This window comes from Cheilinus undulatus, linkage group 24, assembly GCF_018320785.1.
Source record: "Cheilinus undulatus linkage group 24, ASM1832078v1, whole genome shotgun sequence".
In the NCBI taxonomy this organism is placed as follows: Eukaryota; Metazoa; Chordata; class Actinopteri; order Labriformes; family Labridae; genus Cheilinus; species Cheilinus undulatus.
In genome coordinates, this window is record NC_054888.1 from 4,776,550 (window position 1) to 4,801,891 (window position 25,342).

At 40.8% G+C, this 25,342-nt stretch overlaps 1 protein-coding gene across 1 annotated transcript; it reads left to right on the forward strand.

Annotated features, from left to right (window-relative positions):
• The first annotated feature begins 994 nt into the window (after positions 1-994).
• On the forward strand, positions 995-18,964 carry chrm4a (cholinergic receptor, muscarinic 4a). Its single transcript, XM_041782093.1, has 6 exons — positions 995-1,585; positions 7,631-7,785; positions 13,867-14,068; positions 14,147-14,233; positions 16,191-16,460; positions 18,719-18,964. Exons 1-6 carry the CDS (start codon positions 1,115-1,117, stop codon positions 18,962-18,964), a joined length of 1,431 nt encoding a protein of 476 aa, XP_041638027.1. The 5' UTR covers positions 995-1,114.
• The last annotated feature ends 6,378 nt before the right edge of the window (positions 18,965-25,342 follow it).

A 25,342-nucleotide genomic window follows, 5' to 3' on the forward strand; every position in this document is an offset into this window, starting at 1 on the left:
AAACTCTCCAGTAACACCAGGAACAGTCACTAGATTTGTCGCTAGTTGCTTTTTTGAAAAACCACCAGAGGGGTCTGAAAACTCACTAAATATAGCGACGAAGTCGCTAAGTTGGCAACACTGAGTGAGGGAGAGCTGCTGCACTCTGAGGGGGAGGGGACAGGCACTCGGGCTGAGTTCAGCATGGAGACACAACACAGAGCGACGGGAGCAGAGGCAATCACCATGAAGAAAAAAACGTTCATATATTGGCTACATTTTGGCCGATGTTGATTAATCTGTGAAACGCAATAATCGGCCCGATTAATGGGCCCGCCGATAAATCGGTTGGGCTCTAGTACAGTATGTGACCTTTAATATCAACATATGTCTTTGAGTGTGCACCATGTACTAGTTTTTCATCATAATGGAGGCAATTGTCAAAGTCCTGTGTCTTTGCAGTCGTCTTAACTATCCTCAGAAACAGATCTACCTGACCCACAGCTGGGTCAGTATGCAGCCGCTGTAGCTGTCAAAGTTTCACTAAAGGTTTCAGTTTGGTCCTTTTAGCTCCTGCTGAGCTCCAGACTCTTCAACATGTCTGCTAACAAGCTGCTGTCTGCTCGCAGCGCTCTTTAACCACAGTGCATGCTTGTTTACTTTGTCTCCTGTTCCCATACTGGTTGCTGAGCCCGCCAGCTGCTGTCAATCAAACACAAACACGGACACAAATGTCTGCACCTCATGGGGAACAGACCGTGGATCCCACAGGTGGATGAAGAGGGGAGATGGTGCTTTATGAGATGATGTGTGAGCATTAGAGGCAAACATTTATGGTGGAGAATGTGGGATAAAATCTGCTCTGAGGCTTTGGGTATATTATTTAGTCAAAAGAAAAACAATATAAGTCTGTAGCATTATTTTTTAATGATTGCAGCAGTGGCACTTCTTGACCTTAGTACCATTTCTTTCTTTATCTAACCTCTGATTTTTCTCTCTCTCTCTAGGGTCATCTGGAAACCAGTCCAGCGACCTGTTCTCCAACTCATCATGTAACAGCTCCACCAACGACTCGACATCCTGTTCGGCAGTGGACGATGGAACCGGAGCAGGAAGCCCTTATAAGGCTCTGGAGATGTTTTTTATCGCCTTGGTAACGGGATCGCTGAGCTTCGTGACTGTGACAGGGAACATTTTAGTGATGCTGTCGATCAAAGTGAATCGCCACCTTCAGACTGTCAATAACTACTTTTTATTCTCGTTAGCATGCGCTGATCTGATCATCGGCGTCTTCAGCATGAACCTGTACACTGTCTACATCATCGTGGGGTACTGGCCGCTCGGCCCTGTGGTCTGTGACCTTTGGTTGGCGTTAGACTATGTGGTCTCAAACGCCTCGGTGATGAATTTACTTATCATTAGCTTCGATCGGTACTTCTGCGTCACCAAACCGCTGACGTACCCGACGAGGAGGACAACGAAAATGGCGGGATTGATGATCGCAGCAGCGTGGATCCTTTCCTTCATCCTGTGGGCGCCCGCCATCTTATTCTGGCAGTTCATCGTAGGGGAGAGAACAGTGCCGCCTGGAGAGTGTTATATTCAGGTAAAGTACAGTCTTCTTTTGAATCATCATAGACTAAAAACAAGTGAGTCCTGGGTTTAAACCTTTTGAAAATTAAACGTAGCAATGCTCAGCAATAGACTAACCGAACTGATGCATCGCAGCTAACTTCTTGTGTAAAAGCTCCAGACAGGCTGACAGAGACGCTTTGCAAAGTGAGCACTCTCACTGGATGTTGCTGTTATTACACACATCACACTGTGTGTTTACTGTGCTGCACATACGGTTAATTAACTGGCCGATCTTTAGTCCATCCATCCATTTATCTTCTTCCGCTTATCTGAGATCGGGTCGCAGGGGCAGCAGCCTGAGCAGGGAAGCCCAGACTTCCCTCTCCCTGGCCACTTCGTCCAGCTCTTCCCAGGGGATCCCAAGGCGTTCCCAGACCAGCCGAGAGACATAGTCTCTCCATTGTGTCTTGGGTCTTCCCTGGAGCCTCCTCCCGGTGGGACCTGCCCGCAACACCTCACCAGGGAGGCGTCCAGGAGGCATCCGGACCAGATGCCCGAGCCACCTCGTCTGGCTCCTCTCGCGCCGATCTTTAGTGTCAGAGTGAATTACGCTTTTCACCAGCCACTACTGTTCACAGTCTTGCAGCTGCTTCAACTAAACCACCCTTATAGCTACCACCTCTTTCTCATCACTGACTGGTGATGCAAAGATGCTAACTTCATCCAGAAACTCCAGGCTCACTTGGAGATTTCAGGATTTTTGTTGAGTTTTGTGCATGTATAAAAACATCAGACATGATTTTTCATAACACCTGCGCCCTGACATTTGATGTTTGTGTCATACTCTCCTTCTGTTGTGTTTGTCTAACATCTCAGGGTTGCTTGTATAGAATTTACTGACATTTTGCACAGGTGTCTGCTTTGACTGAAGAGCAAGTGTTTGAGTAATACAGCAAGGCCTTGATTCAGGCCTTGCTTCTCTTCTTTTTCTTCTTTTCGGTTTCGGACCAAAACCTTGACATCCTTGCCTCATTTTTCAGTTTCACAGGAATACAGAGGGCTCCATCTTTTTCCATCTTTGAATGAATGATGAGGCTGCTTACTCTACATTTCCACATAACTAAAAACGCACAAAATCATGCTTATTATTGAGTAACTGTTATCAGATCAGACTACAGTGCCAAGGATTTTATAAATCAATCATGATCAATATAATTAGGCTTTTAGACGAAAAGACATATGTAAGGTCAAATAAGTGCTTGCAAAAATATTCACCTCCTTTAAAATGACTGACCTGATTCAACAGAGCTTTAGCTAATTAATGCTAGTAGTCTCACGGTTAGGGAAATGAGAATCACCTGAGTGCAGTGAATGTGTTTCAAGTAATTGTAGTATAAAGACACCTGTCTGGAAGTTCAAGCCACTGGTTTATCCATGTTCCTGGCTACCATTACACCATGAAGACAAAAGAACGCCCCATGCAACTCGAAGAAAAGGTTATTAAAAAGTATAAGTCAGGGGATGGATACAAAAACATTCCAAGGGACTGAACATCCCCTTCTTCACCTATCAAAGCTTTATGGGAGAGTGGCAAAGAGGAAGCCACTGTTAAAGGAAACTCAGATTAAATCTGGACCGTGAAGCACGGTGGTGCCAGCATCATGATGTAAAGGGTAAAGTGAATGCAGGGAACTTAATATAGGAATTGGAGGCAAATCTTTTTCAGTCTGCAGGAGAACTACGGCTTAGGAGAAGATTTATTTTCCAGCATGAAAATAACCCAAAACATACAGAGAGAGCCACACAGAAATGGTTTAAACAAGGTGAATGCTCTGGAGTGGCCGAGTCAAGCCCCTGCTTGAAGTGGGTGAATATTTATGCAGTCATTTATTTTATGTTTCACGTTTTTATTTAATTGGCATTTCTTTGTAAAAATCTGTTTTCACTCTGACATTAAAGAGGTTTTTTTTGTCATTTTTGTTTTGTCAATAGAAGCTGAATTATACATAAACTAGAAAAGCACTTGGAGAGCTCAGACCTCCGCCATTAGCCCTATCTCCCAACAGTACAGAAACCTTTAAAAAATTCCTGGATCCAGATGGTGATCCAGATCACTCCCAAAATCTAATCAGTTCTTCCTTTTGCCATATCTGACATTTCCTGAAAATTTCATCAAAATCCGTCCACAACTTTTGAGTTATGTTGCTAACGAATAAATTAACAAACAAACTAACAAACAAACTGACTAACAAACAAACAAACCCTGCCGATCACATAACCTCCTTGGTGGAGGTAAAAATAAAAAAAGAAGAAAAAAAATGTAAAATAGTCAAACATTCAAGGGGGTGAATTCTCACTGTTAACAGGCTTTAGCAGCATGTGTATATGACTGATCTGATGTAAAAATATGCCTTTAAGGAGCATTTATTGTCATGGTAGCCTGTAAACCTCTTGGTTAGCTCCTCTAAACACAGCCAGGAGCTACTGATCATGTCTGACTGATGAAGTGATGGTATTTCTCACATGAAAGGACATGATAATGTATTAGAAGAAACCCTTTCCTTTCATTACTCCTGCCTCATTCTTGTGAAGATGATGTGTAAAGAACCAATGAGGCATTTATCTTATCTGCAAAGATTTTTATTGTTGAAGGTCATGTTCCCAGCATGTGTCCCTGTTCACTTTTTTAAAGTCTGTCAGAAGCCATCCTTGATTGATAAGTGGACCGTTTCCTCTCACTCCCATGTCCCGATGGATCTACAAAATTATGTTTTGCTTTGCGTAGGGTAACACAGTAAGGAGCCCTATTAGTCTCCAAGAGAATAAATGCCCCCAGATTCCCAAGTGCACACAGATATTGACATGTAAATTACTCTCTTTGAAAATAATAATATGGTAGTAATGCATGCCTAATACTCTCTTAATGAATGAAAAAACACATGAATGAAAGAAAGCCTCAAAAATGTGAATGACTAAATACTAAGCAGTAGTGGCGTAAAGATAAACCGATCGTAACATCAAAGGTCTGAGTCCTGGATCAGTAAAAATGTAGCATGAATAGGTCTACAGACTGGTTTTAATGTTAGAGATAGGTACGCTGAGGCTTGTTCCGCCATGCTTTGGCTCTTTAATCCGGCGTGAGCCGAGGTGACCTTTTACCTTTGCACCAGAGTTACGTTAGCTGTAGTTGCTAACTAAGTACCCGGATGAGTTTCAATGGTCACCGCTGAAACATCACACAATTACAGTTACAATCAAGTCGTGGATTTAACGTGAAGGAGGGACACTTTGGAAATGTCCACCCGTCTGAACACCTTGGAGAAAAGTGATTACAGACAACGGCAGCTGTTGAGACAGCAGAGGTAAAGATTAGCGAAGATGCTAATGCTAAACATAGCGCAAACAAACCTGAACATGAACTTTTCTTAGTAAAAAACCCATGAAAGTCATTGGTTATCCCAAAAGTATCCACAGCCTGTTGTATTCATGGGATTTACAACAGTAACATGTTGTTAAGAGCGATTAATTTAGTGACATAATCAACACATCTCAGCCAACTGATCTTATATCATACAGAGGGGAGTTATTTGGGTTCCATGATCAGTTTGTTCTGAATTGAATCAGATCAGACCGAATTATTCTGTATTTTAATGAATCATCAGTGAATCAGATTGTAGCCTTTGAATCAAGATTTGAATAGTATCACCTTGAGAAGGAGAGATTCACACCCCTACTATGCTAATTAGCTTAAATTACTGTGGAAACAATTGTAAATACTTGTATTCTTTTTTCCTAACCCTTGGTTTGAGGCCAGAAATATTTGCTGTTAACTATGCAAATGTGGACAAATCATGGCATGCCAGCATTCCATAGACAGCGTTCTGTCACATTATGCTCTGTCACATAATCAGAGCCCCAAACCAAGGTGCGCCCCTACCAACGAGTAAACTCCATAGAGAACTGCATAACAACTGTAGATATGTCAGTAATTGTTATGTGCATAATGCATTTTGCATCGTCAATTTTGAATTAGTTTGAGCTGATCTGTGTTTCTCACTGGCGAATCCATCTTGCAAAGCTCCTGTCTGAACAGTTAAGGCCCGGTTAGAAAGTGATAGGACCAATCAGCGACAAGGGGCAGTACTTTCAGGTGCAGAAGAGTCGTAACATTAACAAACAGCAGCAAGAGCTGGTGCAGCTACGGAGGAAGAGATTAGCGTGGATGCTGCTAAAGCACCAGTTTTATCAGAACTTGAAGACATTTCTTCATCAAAAGAAAAACAAAGAACAGCAGTGAGTTGTTTTCTTTTCAAAAACAACAAAAGTTGTGTACTGACATGTCTAGAGTCGCCATGGTTCATGTTATGCTGTTCTCTATGGAGTTTACTCTTTTGGTAGGGACGCAAGCGTGAGCTTGGTAGTGGCTACGTCACCTGTTTTGTTTCTCTGATTGGCCCGTAAAGATGTGACAGACGGGGGGGGGGTGTTAAAGAGACAGCAGCGAAAAGAAAGCGTTTCAGACGGAGGTTTAAATAAGGGTTTTTCAGGACGCCAGTGTGAGAAACATGAGAAGTTTTTTGAGCTGTAAACCATGTGAAGTTACTACGTGGCTATCAGAGAGATGGTGTAAAGCCTTGAAAAAAAAGGCACAATACCCCCTCTTTAAATATTCAGAGTAACAGACTGTGCATTTAATTAACAACCACGTCCTTGTCATGTGTAACAGTGCCACACATGGATAAAAGCAGCTCAGAGTCTCGGACTGATTTAACTCGTAATTATGGTTTAATAGCAGTGTCAAAGTAATGTTTTCCAACCTTATTTACACTTTATTTATGATCATTCATTCAAAAGACATACAGAAATGAGGCTGTTCCCTGATCCCTGAAAACTTTGTGCGTTGTAAAATCTGCAGCACAATTCCATCAGCTCTTGCAGATTACTATCTGCTAATCTTTACTGTATTTATACTGTGCTTTTACCCTCTTCATCATTAGATTCTTAATGCATTAATTCCAATTTGCATAGAAAGGGATGTTTTTTCCCAAATAACTGCACAATGGCTCAGCGTCTCTGTGCAGTGATAGGCCATGCGCCATAATAAGGGGAGTGTTAAAGCTGTGCTATTTGATTTATTTACAAGTCCACATAGCCTGCATGACATGGCCCAACTGCCATGTGATGCAGGTGCTTTCAATAACTGTGACTTTAGAGCTTTTGAGTTTATAAATGTTTATCTTTATTAGCATTTATTAATTTGCTCTAATTGCTGTTATTTGATATTCTCAAATGTGGCTGTTTTGGGATCCCCCTGCCCCTTCTTCAAGCCTATGTGATAAGTATAAAGAGCAGAGCAGAGCAAGCATTAATGACAACTGAGTGACACTGATTAAGTCAGAAGCTGGATAAAGGAGGAGCTAGGGTGGAGGAGGGTTGCAAAAAAGCAGCTTGCAGAGGGAGCAGCAAAGCATAGGCAGGCTAGAGCAGGTTAAATATGGCAGCATGAGTGCAATTAGCTAACCGCCTGATAAGAATGAATCACCTGGCCATCAGCTGATGAGGGCTTGCGTGAGATCAGCTGATCTCGATTATATGGGAGCGCTCAACTGTGGCCTTCCCTGAACTAATGCGATACTGCACACATAAATGTCACACTAAATACTGTAGCAAAGAATTCTGAAAAGTCATTCAGTGACCCCAGAAAATCTCCCGTGACTGAACTGTGGCCCACGACCCAGACTTTGGAAAGATGACTTACACCAATAGTAACCATTATTTATGAGAGTTACGCAGTTGGTGAGTATTTCTTGGGGTTTTAAGGGAGTCCTTTATCAGTCTTAGAATTTAGCATGTCAGGAAGATGAAGGTTAACAGTGCAGATCAACCTCTCACATCACCGTTTTAAACATCTAAACACAAACCTACAGTATACAGACAGCAAAAACAGCTCTGATTTCAGGTGTGTTGTTGCGGATTGCATCAGACCCTGTAGATGAACTTGTAACCTTGATCAAATACAAACATATTTATGTAAACTCTCTGTGGGTGATGTAAGACTTCCTCTCTCTCTCTGCAGTTCCTCTCCAACCCCGCAGTGACATTCGGGACGGCCATCGCGGCGTTCTACCTCCCCGTCATCATCATGACTGTCCTGTACATCCACATCTCCCTGGCCTCCAGGAGCCGAGTCTCCAAACACAAACCGGAGAAGAAGGAGAAGAAGGGCATCAAGTAAGAGCAGATTTTATACAAAGCATCAGAGACAGGAGACGAAAATCAAAGACGACAGGGAAAAAAGAAACCACAGAGCTCCAAATTAAACTAATATCCGGAACAAGGGCTAAAATAAAGGTTTAAGCTTTCATATTTTAGAGTTTCTGTCTCATTCGTCCTTGTCATTATGATTAAATCATGCCTCTTCTTATGTTCTGGAAAATATTTAAGAAGAAATATTCCCTGACAGGGAACAACAAGCGTGCTGAGGCTGAATTGGGTTCGTTATGAGGGATTACAGAGATGACCCAGTTTCATGACAGCACAAAGTATTAAACTTCCTTTAAGCACTTCTACACAATATTACACTTCTCTGCTGTCCATCCAAGCAGACATGACAAGCAAATATGCAACTATAAAGAAAATAATGCAGTCAATATCAAGATAAATATGATTAATATGTACATTATCTTATAAAACATTGATCTTAATTTGCCTTTTGTATCTGATTAGTTAAGGTTTTACATAAACATTACTTGTGCACAGTTTAGCTGGATTCTTTTCCTAAATGTAGATTGATGGAGCTCAGTGGAAGACTTGGTTGTCTCTTAATCTGGGGGTTGGGGGTTTGATCCCACAGCTTTTGCTGCTACATGTCATGTAAGACTTTAAACCCCAAATTGCTCCTACTGCTGCTATTTCTTATTCATTCACCAACAACCAGAGTCTTTACTCTTAAAATGAAAAATCTCGCAAACAACTCTATGTGGCCGTCTGTTTGCTACCGAACAGATTTGGAATCCACAGCAGTGTTTTCCAAGCCACATATCTGTTTGTAAGCTGTACTGAAGCAGGGTGGTCTTGTCCCAGACTGAGCACTGATGTTATTGGCACTACTATTTACTGCCATAATCCATCAAGTTATAAATAAAGATATTTTTATTATTTTGCTTGCCAGTATGTGTACCATTTACACTATTATTTGTATTCGGTCACATAAAACACACCAATAAATTATTTTAGTCAAATGTTTGTTTACAGAGTTGGCATGGTAGCATCACCTTGTGCTGAAGCTGGGACCAATCAGTGCCAGCTTTGAGCCAGATCTGGGCCCTATCTTTACTTTGTGGTTCATATTTAATTTTGGCCAAATTTCATTTTATTTCTGGAATTTGCAAGGGCCAATCAAAAATGGACAGTGGGCCACATTTGGCCCATGGGCCATAATTTGGACACCCCTGCATTAGGCTATTTTCAGCTAAATTTGATGTCTGTTTTGACCTACTATTTACTTCTTTTAACTTGTATTTAATTTCCCTTAACCCTCAGGCCCTCCTTTAAAAAATCACACTCTCCCTCTTAATGCCCTTTTAGGACATTGGGTTTATTTTAAAGTATTAAACATGAAAGAAAAAAACTGTTTTTTTTTTTTTTTTTTCAGTTTTAGGTCCTTAACTCCATTCCTTGTCATGTATAGCAAATGTAAATTAATTTTCATAATTTTATCCCTGTAAATGCCAGTTTATTTACATAATTCCAATTTTTAGCAGCTGCACCTGCATAAACAGGTGGATGCACATGGCTGTAGCGTTTACACTCTGCTCTGCAGGGATTGGCTGCTTCTTGTTTTTCAAAACTTTTATTTATGATGCAGACATGGCTGCAAAGGTCATGTTGATGAAAGGGGATTTTATCTTTTCACTTCAAAGACATACATCAAAGAAAATGCCGTGAGAACAGTTGATGTTACAGACCACACCTCTCCTGCACGCAACATATGCACACACACACACGCACCCACACATGCACGTGCACATACCTTGAAAGCTCAATAAAGAAGGAATACAAAGAGGCCATATTCAGATGAATAATCTTAAATTTTAACCTTCAAAAATCTCTAAAACCCTGAAATTATCATTCTGCACCATATAATATAACCTACTGTAAATAGCATATAACGTCTCTGCACATCAATCATAGTAGAAATATGGGAATCAGATGAAAAAAACTAAAAACTACAACTTCAAAGGCATAAGTCCAGTATGCATTCCTAACATAATCAAATTCGTGTTTTTTATACCATGGGTATGAGGTACAAAAATTCAGTTTTTCCAGGTTTTCATCAATGTAATTTTCCAGCCCAGATTTCAGTGTGTGTTTTGGCTTCACCTACACACTCACACACAAAATCACTAATTTCTCAATAGCCATACACACCAGAATCTGACATCTATAGAAAACACCAAAATTAGTTTTAGTTGAAATAATTCATTCCACTGGCTTACAGTTACTGTTATATCCTATCATTTCAATCAAGGTCATTATCTCTCACAATGCCTCTCTGCAAACATTGAAAAATGGCAAAATTTGGCAAAAAAAAATTTGTGTGCAAATATTTTTACCACTGAATGATAGAATAACAGAGGAATTGACAGGATTTTTTATTTCTGTATTGCAATGGCAGTAGAATGAAAAAGAGTGATTTTCATGGTGTGGCCTAAAAGGGCTTTAGGAGGGAGCGTGTAAGTTTTTGTCTACACAGTGAAAAATTCTACCAACACAGTGTGAATAATGAAATTTCAGAAATTCATTAAAAAAAGAAAATCTTTGTCAAATATCATGCATGATAACTGCCAAAGGTTAAAGAAAATTAACTTATTTTCATGGTTTTTACAACGACAAACATTAAGTACCTGCTCTCCTCCTTGTTTAGACTGGCCACTTTATTAGGTACACCTTGCTAGTACTGGCTTGGACCTCCTTTGCCTTCAAAACTGACTTAATTCTTTGTGGCATAGTTTCACCAAGGTGTTGGAAAGATTTCTCAGAGATTTTGGTCCATATTGACATGATACCATCACACTGGACTGAGATATATCAAGAAATCAGTTTGAGATGATTTGAGCTTTGATGCATTATCTTGCTGTAAGTAGCCAGAAGATGAGTACACTGTGGTCATACAGGGATGGACATGGTCAGCAACATCACTCAGGTTAGCTAACGCTTAACTGGTACTAAAGGACCCAAAATGTGCAAAGAAAATATTCCCCACACCATTACACCACAAGCAGCCCGAACAGTCGATACAGGCAGGATGGATCCATGCTTTCATGTTACTTACACCAAATTCTGACCCTACCATCTGAAATCGAGGCTCATCAGACCAGGCAACATTTTTCCAATCTTCTATTGTCCAATTCTGGTGAGTCTTTAGACTTAGTTTCCTGTTCTTAGCTGACGGAAGTGATACCCTGTGTGGTCTTCTGCTGCTGTAGCCCATCTGCTTCAAGGTTTCACATGTTGTGTGTCCAGAAATGTTGTTCTGCATAGCTTGGTTGTAACGAGTGGATTTCAGCCAATAATCTCATGTTGTAGTTTGTTTAAGCATTTACTTTGCAACATAACATGTTTGGCGCCAGGCTCCGACTTAGTCCCTCGTCGCTTTTTACATACAGAATTTGGGGAGTGATAAGATAACAGCTTAAACCCCCCAGTCGGAGCCAACAGGTGGATGCTGGGGTGGAGGCGGGTTGAAAGCAAGAGCACAGTGATGATCCAGGCAGCAGTGATTGCAGCAGAGAAAGAGATCAGAAGTCAGGTGTGAATCATTGCGCTCGAGAATATCGACAGAAATAACTCGCCGGCTTACTGTTGACGGCTGACATCAACAAGGCATTTTCATCCACACAACTGCAGCTCACTGGATATTTTCACTTTTTTGGACAATTCTCTGTTGATGGTTGTGCGTGAAAATCCCAGCAGATCAGCAGTTTCTGAAATACTCAGACCAACAACCATGCCACGTTTAAAGTCACTTAGATCACCCTTTTCCCATTCTGATGCTCCGTTTGAACTTCAGCAGGTCGTCTGCATGACTAAATGCATTGAGTTGCTGCCAAGTGATTGATTTATTAACTGTCTGTGTTCAGCAATTGAACAGTTGTACCTAATAAAGTGGCCAGTTGCTGTAGGCTATTCTGTGTTGCTGCTGTGTTCATGCCCTGTCTCTCCTCCTCCACCTTACATCTCTGATTTACTCAGCTCTATGCTCAATTGACCCCTTATATGTTTGATATTTATGGTTTTAAATTTGGATGTTTCTGATTGTCTTTAGAGCAGATCAGGGAGGGTAAAGCCAATCTTAGCACACATCATTCCACGGGAAAATCTGTCAAGATAATCTGTAGAACATCAGATAATCAGCCCTTTTCTGACTGAGGTTGGAAGGGAGAAATCAGACCCATAATCTACATTTTCTTATCAGTGTGTAAACGAGCCAGTGTGAGCTGCAGTGTAAAAAGTGCTTTCATGAGTCAAAATGAGTAGAAAACCACTAAACAAACTCAAGCCCACTCATATTTCTAACATTTAAATGTTTTTCTGTTTACATCACTTCTTATTTATTGGATTGCCTTTACAAGTGGGTCACTAAAATGCTAAGTAGCTCCAGAACCATGTCGCCCAGGCTATTAACATGAATAATACATGTACGCAATTTGCCGCACAATTAATTTCCATAATATGTGAGCAATAAATCATTCAATACCCACTTTTAGAGTCCCTTTATTTTTGCAGCACAATAAAATCAACAGGAGCTCAAACAAAAGGGCTTTATAGTCAATGCTGGACCTCCACAGTAGGGGATTATTTGATTCAAAGAATGATAAAATGCACAAACATCATATATTCTAGCCCCATTTGAGCTGGGCTGCCTGCGGCCTCATTCAATGACCTCTTGAGAACCAACCATACAGCCACTGACATCAGAAATGAAAAAACATCAACCTTATGACCACTGGTTATCTCGATCTGGAATGGGTCAGCCAAATGGGAGCCTTCTCCCTGCCCATAAGTGGAAGCAGAGGTGCTTTAATGTAAGCGCACTTGGATTAGAAAAAGCTTACATCAATAGTATGTGAATTATAAATGAATAAGTGGCCAATAATGCTTCAGATTGTAATTATAACATAAAAATAAAATCTGGCGTCTGTTAAGAAAATGCTAGAACTAAAGTGACAGGAAGCAGCAAAATGTCATAAAAATAATAGGTGTTAAAGTTTTTAAAATGTCCATTTATTGAGTAGGATGTTTGTGAAACATGAGTGATTCTAGAGCAGGGGTGTCCAAACTATGGCTCAGGGACCAAATGCAGCCCACGGTTGAATGTCTGTCTGGCCCACAGCAAATTCTAGAAATGAAATTTAAAAATGATCCACATTTAAACAAGAAGCTTTTGCTTCACTGTACTTCATAGTTTCAGCACAAGCTAGTGCTATCATGCTAATTCTGTAAACAAACATTTTGACAAGAAGAATTAATTGATGTGTTTTTGGGACTAAATTGAGACAATTTTGCACATGATAAGTATATTACAAACCAAAATAATAACAATATCTTGTTTTCTAACCGCTTGATAGGTTACAGCAGCAAATGGCAGTACCAGTAATATTCCAGGGGTGGAGCTAGGACCAAACAGGGTCCCCTGAAATCTGATTGGTATCCCCAAAATCCTGGAAATGATTGTCTAAGTGAGCATTTAGTGTTAGTTAAGGCAGGCCATGGAGTTAAGCTCTACCCCAATCAGCTGATCCAATGAAAGCCCTAATCAGCTGATGGCCAGCTGATTTGCTCAAAGCATGCTATTGGCTAATCGCTCTCATGCCGCCTTATTTAAACTGCTCTTGCCTGACCACACTCTGCTGTTCTCGCTGCTAATGCAACCCTCCTCCACCCTAGCTCCTCCTTTATTCTGCTTCTGGCTTAATCAATGTCATATACCTCACATATTATTACAGGTAATAAAGTGACCCCAACATCCATATGTACTTTTGTGTGTGGCTCTCAGTGGAAAAAGTTTGGAAACCCCTGTTCTAGAGCAAACAAGTGGCAGCCAGGAAGTGCATAACGGTACAAAAGTTTATTTAAAACAATCACAGAAAAGTGGAAATTTAAAAGCAATACTGTTCTGAAAAAATGAGTCAAACAGCTGAATCAGCTAACCTCATTTGCATATTTTTACAGCTACCAAGAAGATGAATGCATGGATGACTGACAAAAGCAGTGTTACTGGGAGCAATAATCTAAATGTGTGATTCCCAGGACTCCCAGTTTAATGAAGAGCCACCTCTTGAAGCAGAACAACAACAACGAGACCAGCCCTCAAGCCAGTCCTCGCTCCACCCCCAAACTCAGCCTGGACTCTACCACCACAGCGCTGGACGCCGTCAAGAATGGACGAGTGGAGGAACCCAAACCGGAGCAGAACCAGGTCCAAGCTCAGCCCAGTCCTGGACTCACTCAGGTACTGAATCAAACAGAAGATGGAGCTCTTTTTTACCGCACTGTTTAAACATTTTAAATCTGTTTATCCATCCAGGAGGAGAAGGAGAGCTCCAATGATTCGTCCACAGCTTTCATCGCTCCCACAGAACCAAAGGAGAACCCCAACAATGAGGCCATCTCTGAGGTCAGTGTTTAAAACTTTATTTTTCTCCAATATGTGTCTGACAGTCATGGATGAAAGTATTGGCACCCCTGGAATTTTTCCAGAAAATTTCTCCCAGAAATTGTTGCAATTACAAATGTTTTTGGTATACACATTTATTTCCTTTATGTGCATTGGAACAAGACAAAAAATTGTCGGCACCCTTTAAAAAAACTGTGGGTAAATTATTTTAGTTCAAGCATGGGATGTTCATTTAATCTCACCCGTGGCAGTAACAGGTGCTGGCAATATAGAAATCACACCTGAAGCCAGTTAGAATGTCTAAAAGTTGACTTAGCCTTTGTGTTGTGTGCCTGTGCGTGTCACACCAAGCATGGAGAAGAGAAAGAAGAGCCCAGAATTGTCTGAGGACTTAAGAATCAAAATTGTGGAAAAATATGAACAATATATGGTCCATCCCTGGACGTGGATGGAAGAGAAAAACTGACAAAAGAATGCAACGCAGGATAGTTGGAATGGTGGATAAACATCCTCAGTCAACTTCCACACAAATTCAGGCTGTACTGCAGACTCAGGGTACAAAAGTGTCAGCTCGGACCATACGTCGTCATCTGAATGAGATGAAGCACTACGGCAGGAGACTGAGGAGAACCCCACTGCTGACAAAGAGACATAAAAAAGCCAGACTGGAGTTTGCAAAAATGTAGCCGAGGAAGCCTCAATCCTTCCAGGAGAATATTTTGTGGACAGATGAGACTAAGGTAGAGCATTTTGGAAAAGCACGTCATTCTACTGTTTACAGAAAACTGAATGAGGCCTACAAAGAAAAGAACACAGTACCTACAGTCAAACATGGTGGAGGTTCAAAGATATTTTGGGGTTGTTTTGCTGCCTCTGGCACTGGGTGCCTTGACTGTGTGCAAGGAATCATGAAATCTGGAGACTATCAAAAGATTTTGGGCCGCAATGTAGGGCCTAGTGTCCGAAAGCTGAGTCTGGGTCAGAGGTCAAGGGTGTTCCAGCAGGACAATGACCTGAAACATACCTCAAAAAGCACCAAGAAATGGTTGGAGACAAAGCACTGGAGAGTTCTGAAGTAGTCAGCAATGAGTCTGGATCTAAATCCCATTGAACACCTGTGGAGAGATCTCAAAACTGCTGTTAAAAGAAGGCACCCTTCAAATCTGAGAGACCTAGAGGACTTTGCAAAAGAAGAGTGGTTAGGCTAATTCCAGTTGAGAGGTGTAAGAAAATTGTTGATGGTTATAGGAAGTGATTGGCTTCAGTTATTTTTTTCCAAGGGTGTGCAACCAAATATTTAGTTGAGGGTGCCAACAATTCTGTCCGGCACATTTTTGAGTTTTGTGTAAAATTTTGTCAATTTTGTCTTTTTTCTTCTGTTTTTTGTGTGTTGTTCCAATGCACATAAAGAAAATAAATGTGTATACCAAAAACATTTGTAATTGCAACAATTTCTGGGAGAAATGGTGTATTTTCTGGAAAAATTCCAGGGATGAAAATATTTTTATCCATTATTGTATATCCATCTGTCTTTATTGAACAAGGACAGTGATCAGGATTCATGGCTACCATTACACCATGAAGACAAAAGAACACTCCAAAACTAGGTTATTGAAAAGTATAAGTCAGGGGTTGAATACAAAAATATTTCCAAGGCTCTGGCATCAATATTTTTATTTAATTGACATTACTTTGTAGAAATCTGTTGTCACATTGACATTAGAGAGGTTTTTTTTTTTTTTTTGTAATTTTTCTATTGAAAAAGACAAATTATAGTGAGCACGATTGATTTATAAATAAATAAAACATCCAAGAGGGTTAGGGTAATACTTTTTATGGACACTGTAAATGATCTTGACTGTGCAGGTAAACATGGTGTTGATGTAAACATAACATGGTGAAAGTAGTAGTCAAAGAGGCGCTAAAAGTTAATCATCAGACTCCTTTTTCATTACAGGCTGCAGTACATCCAAACCCAGCTCCAACATCAGCTTCCAACGCCGCTGATGCAAAGCTCAACGCCGCCTCGAGGTGGTCCAAGATCAAGATCGTAACCAAGCACACGGGGGACGAGTGCATCACGGCCATCGAGATCGTCCCGCCTGTAGATGGCTCAGAGAGGCATTCAATCCCCATCAGCCGCCCTCGGACTGTGGCGAGGAAGTTTGCAAGCATCGCCAGGAGCCAAGTGAAGAGGAAAAGACAGATGGCTGCCAGGGAGAAGAAAGTATGTTATGTAACACTGAACACTCACACAAAGCTCAACAATACACCGGCTGCTGATGGGCGGATGCTCATGACATGAGAATAAAAGTCTGTTTGTTGAGTCTTGGAGGAGAAAAAAGATGTTTCCTTTAACAGTGCAGCAGAAATCATGATGAATCCTCAGTTTTCATGTAAATAATTGTTTTTGTTGTAAATGGATTGTTTTTGCATGTTGCTGATGTGCAGGTGGGATCACTCCGTTCCAGCAGCGTGTGAATCCTATGCAGCAGCTGTTTTTTCAGAGATGAGTGGCTTTTGTGCTGCAGTCACTTCACTTAATTATCGTTGGGAGTGACAGATGGTATTTGGAAACGTTCCTCTGAGCTTTTAACGTGACAGACATGAGTCTAATTTGGGCCCATCACTCTTCAAAATCACAACAAGGCGGACTTAACATTCAAAAGACCAGCAGTGAGGGAGGAAAGCTGACGTTTGGAGGGTTTATTGTTTGCATTAATAGAAAAGTTAGGAATTAATCCTTCACAAAGTAGAAGGAGCATTGTTATCTGACAAAGAAGCCAGCGGAGACAAATTTACCTCAGATCTACCCTTTTTCAGCCTGCTGCTGACCTTGCATTCTGTCATTGCTTGTTCTAGAAATGAACAAGCGCCTAGCAGTGATCAGTTGACAGCCAGCTGATCCTAATTATTGCCTCCCAGCTCCCACAGCCAATCACAGCTCTTTCTCTCAACACAGCGGTCCATTTAAATATGATGTACTTCTCACTAATCCCCCCTTGCATTTACACTGATGCACCACGCTGCTGCTGCTGGCAAAGCTTGTCCTCCACCCCAGCCTCCTCCTTTATAACCCTTATATTCAGATTGATGCCACTATGGATTAGATGCTTTTGAACTACTTTTATTGTAGTCAATACGCATTGTCATAAATGTATCTCTCCAGATACAGGGGGTCAATTTAGAGTCATCAATTAACCTAATGAGTATGGTTTTTTTGGGTGGGAGGAAGCCGGAGTACCCGGAGAGAACCCATGCACTCATGGGTAGAACATGCAAACTCCGCACAGAACCACAGACCCGCTTGTTGTGAGGCAACAGTGCTAACCCCTGCACCGCCATGCAGTCCCCAGCTCGCCATCTACAGTCATTTATCTCACACACAGTAGCGATAAAGTCAACTTAACTGAGAGATCGGAAGCCACCAGTGATTACCAGTAGTAGCCACAGGGCTGCATCAACGTTCATGGACCTCTGTGCCAGGTTCAGAGCTACTCAGACCAACAGCGTAGGCTGCAACTCAACTCCCAGCCCTTGGCGGATCTGTGCATCTGTGCTTCCCATATGTTGAGTCACACATTATTAATTAATAAAATTTTTTACAGAAAGGAAAAAAATCTCAATCAATGCATCTCTGATTTTTACCTTGCAGAATATTTAAGCTCCCGTTTCCCTGCTGTGAGTTCTGTCTGTTTTTGTGTTATTGTGGGATGGTGGAGGATGTAATTGCCTGGTTTGGATCCAAAACAATATTTGTGCAACACACAAAAGTCTCACAAAAGAAGCTAATCAGGGCAGCAACAGATCACCAACTCTTATTTTTTCCAAGGTGAAATGACTGTTTTTGTGTTTGACAAGGGCTGCTTCCGGTTTTAGACACAGTATTTTTAGCAAATAAAGCAGTACGGTTGTGATTCAGCGGCAGCAACTTGTTCGAAAGCTTGTCACATATTTCTTTATTACAGGAAAGCATGAAAACATGTCAGAATACAATTTAAGAGATGTCAGTGAAGGAAGAAGATTGTTTCTCCCTCTTTCTAAGAAATAAAATATGCCAAAGGTGTTAAAAACACCACCACAAAACTACGTGAAACTATGAAGAGGTCTTGCTTGCTTGTTTGCATCATTTCCATAGGAGTAGATTGTCTGAGTAACTGCAGAGACTCTTACAGCCTCTGTCACAGTAAAAGAGCTGTTGTTTTTTATTGGCAATTTAGTTCATATCATAAAAAGATCAGAAACAATGGTAAGTACTTGACTTTATCACTGTTACAGATTGAATGTTACATTTTCTGCTTTCTTTTCTACCATTTTACATCAATTACATGTTTTTCTCTGAAAGATAAGATCTCAGAAAATTGATTTTTATACCACAGTGAAATAATTTGAAAACAATTTACATCTACTCAGAGGGAAGAAGATTATCATGCAGTTTGATTTTCTTTTGTTCCATTCACTTTGCCTCTATTTCTTTCTCTACAGGTGACCAAGACTATCTTCGCCATCCTGCTGGCCTTCATCATCACCTGGACGCCGTACAATGTCATGGTGCTGATCTCCACTTTCTGCCAGTCCTGCGTTCCCGACACCGTGTGGGCCATCGGCTACTGGCTCTGCTACGTCAACTCCACCATCAACCCGGCCTGTTATGCACTGTGCAACGCCACGTTCAAAAAGACATTCAAGAACCTGCTGCTGTGCCAGTATAAGAACATAGGAACCAGATGAGATGGAGGGAGAGGACGATCCAGGGTGGGACGGACGGGGGAGATGGGGGAAGATGGATCAAGAAAAAGGCTTCTTTGTAAAGAGAAGAGACATCAGCAGGGATGACAACCATGGTTTATCCTGCAAATGAAAATGAGAACCAGGGATTCTTTAACCTAAGGTGAAAGAAAATCACTTCACAGGAATGGGGGAACACCTAAAGGGGTGAAAAATAGGATTGATGGGAGCAGAAGCTGGTAAAATAGAGGACAAATGGAGGTAAAACAACAGTTCTGTTGTTGAATGGCAGAAATATTGCAACACTGGGCGACAACACTAGAGAGCATGGATGGCTGAGAACCTGGCCTATCTGGATCACTAAATCAATATATGAAGAGATAAATGGACGCATGGATGGGAGATGGTTGACTAATTAAGAATCTGAATGACAGAATTGATGAGTGAATGATAATCAGATAAATGAATAGGTAAACTGGATTCTAGACGGTAAAAAAATAATTGTAATTGGATCGATGAATGGATGGATAAACTGATGAATGGCAGACAGGACCGGTGCATCAGGAGAAAGATAAATGGATGCTTGGCTGGACCAGTGAATCATCTGACGGTAAAAAACTAGACTGACAACGGATGGTAGACCGGTCTTGTGCATGAAAAGATGAAAGCTTTGGATCATGCTTTGGTTGATGGTTGGATCACAGATAAATAGAAGACTGGACTGGTGCATCATGGGATGTTGAATGAATGGATGAAAATATGGATGGAAGCTGGGCTTGGTGGCTGGATGGTAGATAAATGGATGGTTGGATGGGAAGTAAATCAAATGTGTTGGACGACTGGACTGCTGCTTCTGAGAAAGTGGGTGGATAGAAAAATGGATAGATGCTCTTCCAGATGGATGGAAGAATGGACGGATGGATGGGCATCAGAAAGATGGATGAAATGAGGGATAGAAAAATTGGATAAATAAAGAGAACATTTGGGTTTGACATCAAAAGATGAAAATGAGACGAGAGACCATCATTTCAGCTTTTATTTCCAGGTATTTACATCTGGGTCTGATACACAGCTTAGACTACAGCAGTATTTGTAACGGAACACCAAGTATGTACTGGGACATGTAACTGACTGGAGATTGACTTGGCCAGTCTGCAACCTTCCACTTCTTGCCCCTGATGAACTCCTTTCTTGTTTTGGCAGTGTGTTTTGGGTCATTATCTTGCTGTAGACTTCTTAGTTCATGCTGCTGCTGCCATCATGTGTTACATCATCAATGAAGATTAATGTGTCCGTCCCAGAAGAAACCACGCAAGCCCAAGCCATGACATTACCTCCACTGTGTTTCACAGATGAGTTTGTGTGTTTGGGATCATGAGCAGATCCTTTCTTTCTCCAAACTTTAGTCTTTCCATCACTTTGGTAAAGGTTCATCGTTGTCTCATCAGTCCATAAAACTTTGTCCCAGAATGTTTGAGGCTCCTCTCTGTACTTTTTGACAAATTCCAGCATGGCCTTCCTGTTCTTCTTGCTAATGAGAAGTTAGCATCTTCTGGTGTAGCCTCCGTACATTTGTTCTCAAAGTCATCTGTGAACGGTAGATGTTGATACCTTCACTCCTGTCCTCTGGAGGTCGTTGCTGATGTCACTAACAGTAGATGGTGATACCTTCACTCCTGACCTCTGGAGGTCGTTGCTGATGTCACTAACAGTAGATGGTGATACTTTCACTCCTGTCCTTTGGAGGTCGTTGCTGATGTCACTAACAGTAGATGGTGATACCTTCACTCCTGTCCTCTGGAGGTTGTTGCTAATGTCACTAACAGTAGATGGTGATACTTTCACTCCTGACCTCTGGAGGTTGTTATGTATGCGATCCAGATGTAAATACCTGGAAATAATAGCTGAAATGTTGATCTCTTGTCACATATTCATCATTTGATGTCAAACCCAAATGTTTAGATTATGGGCATTCATTACGTGTGAATGGATGGACATTAGAGAGTACAAACAGGTAGAATGGGCCAAGTAGAAGTATATCATGTTATGTTCAGAGAATCTTGAGTTATTGCATGGCTGGTATCCAAATCTCAGTGATTCATTTTTTAAAAGACACTCCAAAAGTAAAAAACACACAGATAGTTTTACTTTCCAAAATGTATGTAGGCATATGTTTGGTGAACTTGACTGTTCTAGTGAATAACTGGCTGAGAGCGCTGTAAAGCTGATCAGAGTAAATGTGTGCACAACGCCACATTCAGAAGACATTGCTACAAGAAGGAAGATTAGTGAGGGAGGGAGGGATGGATGGCAAAGGGGGTGAAACGGGCAAAATCAGGGCTGGAAGAAAGGGTAAAAGGGAATATTTGTGAGTGGTGATTGATAGAGAAATGATGGAGTTAGAGAGGAGAAAACTCTGACAGAATTGGGTGAAAGGATTCCTTTCAAAGAGGAGACACATCCACATCTGAGACTCCTCTCCATCAGTGCATAAAGAGCAAAAAGTTTGTCTAACCTTTCCAACTTCCCCTAAGAATTGGTGACTGTTGCTAAAAATATCAGCTGTGATTCTGCAGCCATGTCTGCCGAGTCGAAGACAGAGATAGAGAACTTTATGAACAAGCTGTTTTGTGATGATCCAGACTTAAACTTTCACTTTTGGTGCTTGCATGTCATTTATGCATGCTTGAAACAAATAACTTACTGTTGGTTTATAACAGTGAAGCTACAGTTTAAGCTAGCAAAGTATAACACATGGTTTCCTTAGAAAATGTACTAATCTTAAATTATTAAGCAGAGCTTCTGGTTACAGGCTGGGTCTGCAGGGCCTCCAGCAGGGGGCGCTCATGTTACACAATGACCACGCCCAGAGAAAACTCTTAAAAGCCCATTTTTAACTGTATTTAAACAAGAAAAGCAGTAAAATAAAGGCCAGTTATGGCAGTACTGACAAGTAGAATCATCAATACTGCACAAGTTTCACTTTTTATTTTAATAACAGAGCCAGTGATAAAAACCTGCTGAACCAGAGAGTCACAGCAAGCCATCATCACTTAAACATCATACATTATATCAATGCATTTCTTTGCGGGTCAGCCAAGGCTTCCTAAAATGATCATAGAGAATGCATTAAGTGTTTGGAAGTAGCTCAAAAGTTGGTGGAAGTGAACTGTAAAGAAGCTCAGAAAATCTGGGAGCTCTGTAAAGACAACATGCAGACTCATCACTTTAATTGAAGCACATGACAATGGAAAAATATCTATAAGGACCTGAATTATTTAATAAACCATTGAGAGAGTTAACCAGAAATAAAGACATCTTTTTTTAAGGAGAAACGACTGATGATGACTGGAAGATTTTGCAAATGGTAATAAAGAAAATGTTTAGGAGTACCATACGCGGCTCCCAACCTTGCAAAGCTGATGGATTGTTCTCAGAGGAACCATCTTCCAAAGCTTCAAGCCGAGATGCTAGACCCACTAGTCCCATCAGGGCAGTAGTTACAGGCATGGTTTAGTTGAAGCGACTGCAAGTCTGTAAACAATGGCAGCCAGTCAGATTAGCATGGATGCTATAGGAGCAGTTTGATCAGACCTGGACTTTTCTTTATGACAGAATTTGTATTTAAATGCTGAGTTTTGACCCAAACTACTTAGTAACTCTACTTCATATTGATAAGCACAGGTACTCAGCTGAAAAAAAAGTGGTCTGAGGGTTTAATGACCCTTTAAACAATAGAAGAGAAGCACAACATTCCTTCAACTGCCTTGATTGATGAAAAAGTGTGTGTTCATTATAATCCTAAACAGATTTGCCAACCATCATGCCTCAATAACTTTTACAAACTTTTTGCATGTGACAGAATGAAAAGAATAAAACGAGTATTTTCACTACTTGAGCTCTACTTTTTCAAAAGCAGGGGTTTCCAAACTACGGCCTGGGGGCCAAATGGCCTGCAGTCCAATTCTGACTGGCCCACAGCAAATTCTAGAAATGAAATGAAATATGATCCACATTTGAACACGGAGCTTTTGCCTTACTGCACTGTACTTCATAGTTTCAGCACACTAAAATTGAGACAACTCTGTACACAGTAAACATATTGGCAACCAAAATAATAACACCAGAAATATTCCAGGGGCAGAGCCAGTGGTTGTGAGGGCCAAACAGGATCTCCTGAAATCTGATTGGTACCACAAAAACCTGGAAATGTCTATTTGCCTTGTCAGCCATTAAATCAAGCATTAGCATTAGTTCAGGAGGGCCAGGGAGTTAAGCTCTGCTCTGACCAGCTGATCCAATGCAAGCCTTAATCAGCTGACAGCCAGCTGATTTGCTCTAAGCATGCTATTGGCTCATTGCTCTCATGCCGCCTTATTTAAACTGCTCTTGCCTGGCCACACTCTGCCACTGTCTCTGCAAGCTGCCAATGCAACCCTCCTCCACCCCAGCTCCTCCTTTATTCTGCTTTTGGCTTAATCAATGTCATAGACCTCACCTTGGAGATAATAAAGTGACACCAACATCCATATGTATTTCTGTATGTGACCCTCAGTGGAAAAAGTTTGGACAACCCTGTTCTAGAGCATCGTCAGCATTTTTTTCTTACGCCTCTGGTTTATACGCTTAAAGATGTGTTTTTTCTAAAGTTGAATCACTTTATTAAAAGTTACTTAAAGTTTCGCCCCATTTGACTAAATAAAGAGTTAAGACAAATAATTTAATAGAGAATATAGGCAGAGAGAAATAGAAATAGATGCATCTTTGTGATGTCAATACTCCACCCCATATGAAAAATTTCCAAGGAGAAAAAAAACTTAATAAATTTGATTATAAAAATAGCAAAAAAAAACTGTTATGTACAAATGCAAAGACAAAAATTTGGCTGAAAGCTATTTATTTTTGAGAATACTTTATTTTTTATTGTACGTCCTGGTGTTGCATTGGCGCAGGTCAAATCATCAGTTGAACTTAGCTTGTTTTTCGTGTGGTTTTAAGGCTGTTTATTGATCTGAACTTTCAGTTCGAGCTAATTGGTCAATTATTGGTGTGGTTACTTTTCTGATCGAGAGCAGGATGAAATGGATGGAGAGGATGAAATGTGGATAAATTTCACGGCGAAGATTCGAGAATGAGGCTTAACTGTGGTGAGACACATGGGGGATAATGAGAAACTTCTGGAACAAGTTGCATCAATTGTGTAAGTTAGCATTGTTAGCTGCTACATTAGCACTGTGTGCCTTTGATTACCTTTCTGGTTTAAATGGGCATATTACTTTTAGTACAGAAATAGGGGTGTGACGAGATCTCGGGCCATGAGATCTCATGAGATCAAAACATCACGAGATATCTCGACAAGGTGAAAATCATCTCTGGAGATCAATATTGCTACTCGAGGCCGCGCCTGATCCACCAATGCATAACAAGTTCATCATAATGGTGTGAAATGATGAAATGCTGCTGCTGGAAACCCTTGCAGCTTCTGCAAGTTCATGTATGCGCGCAGACTCGCTCACAGTGCCGCCATTTGTGACTTTGTAACTTTGAAACAGTCGCTGCTTTAACATCACTTGTTCTTGTCTCACCGTCTGTCAGTCACTCAGCCATCAGCTGTTGGCTGTGTGTATCATCAATCAGAAGCTTAACATGTGTAGAGCGACGGGCCATTGTCCTGCAGTGGTAAACTTAGCAAAACAAACAAAAGCAAAGTTCTAGCTCCAGGTAGGCGCGCCCTGTTTGTTATCTGACAGCAGACAGAGCAGAGACACACTCGCTCACCAATGCACACACATAACGCTCATCTGAGCATCATGTCCAACACTGTCAGAGCTCATATGAGAAAAAATACTACAAGACGATAAAATAATCTATTTCTCTAAATATCTGTAAAACACAAACAAAAGTGTTGACAGAAATATTTCTTTTGAGTTTTTTAAATATGGATGTCCTTAAAGAGGATGAGGAATAGTTTGATTTTACTGGTTCAGCTATTTATATTTCAGTCTGTTGTAAATATTTTTTAAATTACTTTTAAAATAATCTAAATGATTTTATTATTAATAATATTATAATTGTAGCAATGAGTGCGGAGTGTAGTAAAATAAAAATGTGGTAGACTATTGTAATGAAAGGTTTGATTTGAAGAGCATTTAAATGTACAGTTTGAGTCAGAGTTAGACAAACTGTGTGTGTGTGCACTGATAGCCGATTCGGTCCGACAGGAGTTAGTTAAACATTTCTGAATAGACCTGAATGTTTCCCAGTTATGACTTTCAGCCGTCTGAAGGACATATTTTCCACTCAATATTTTTTCCAAAATTAAAAAAAAAGTGTAAAATCTTGTCTCGTCTCATGGGCCCAAATCTCGTCTCGTCTCGTCTC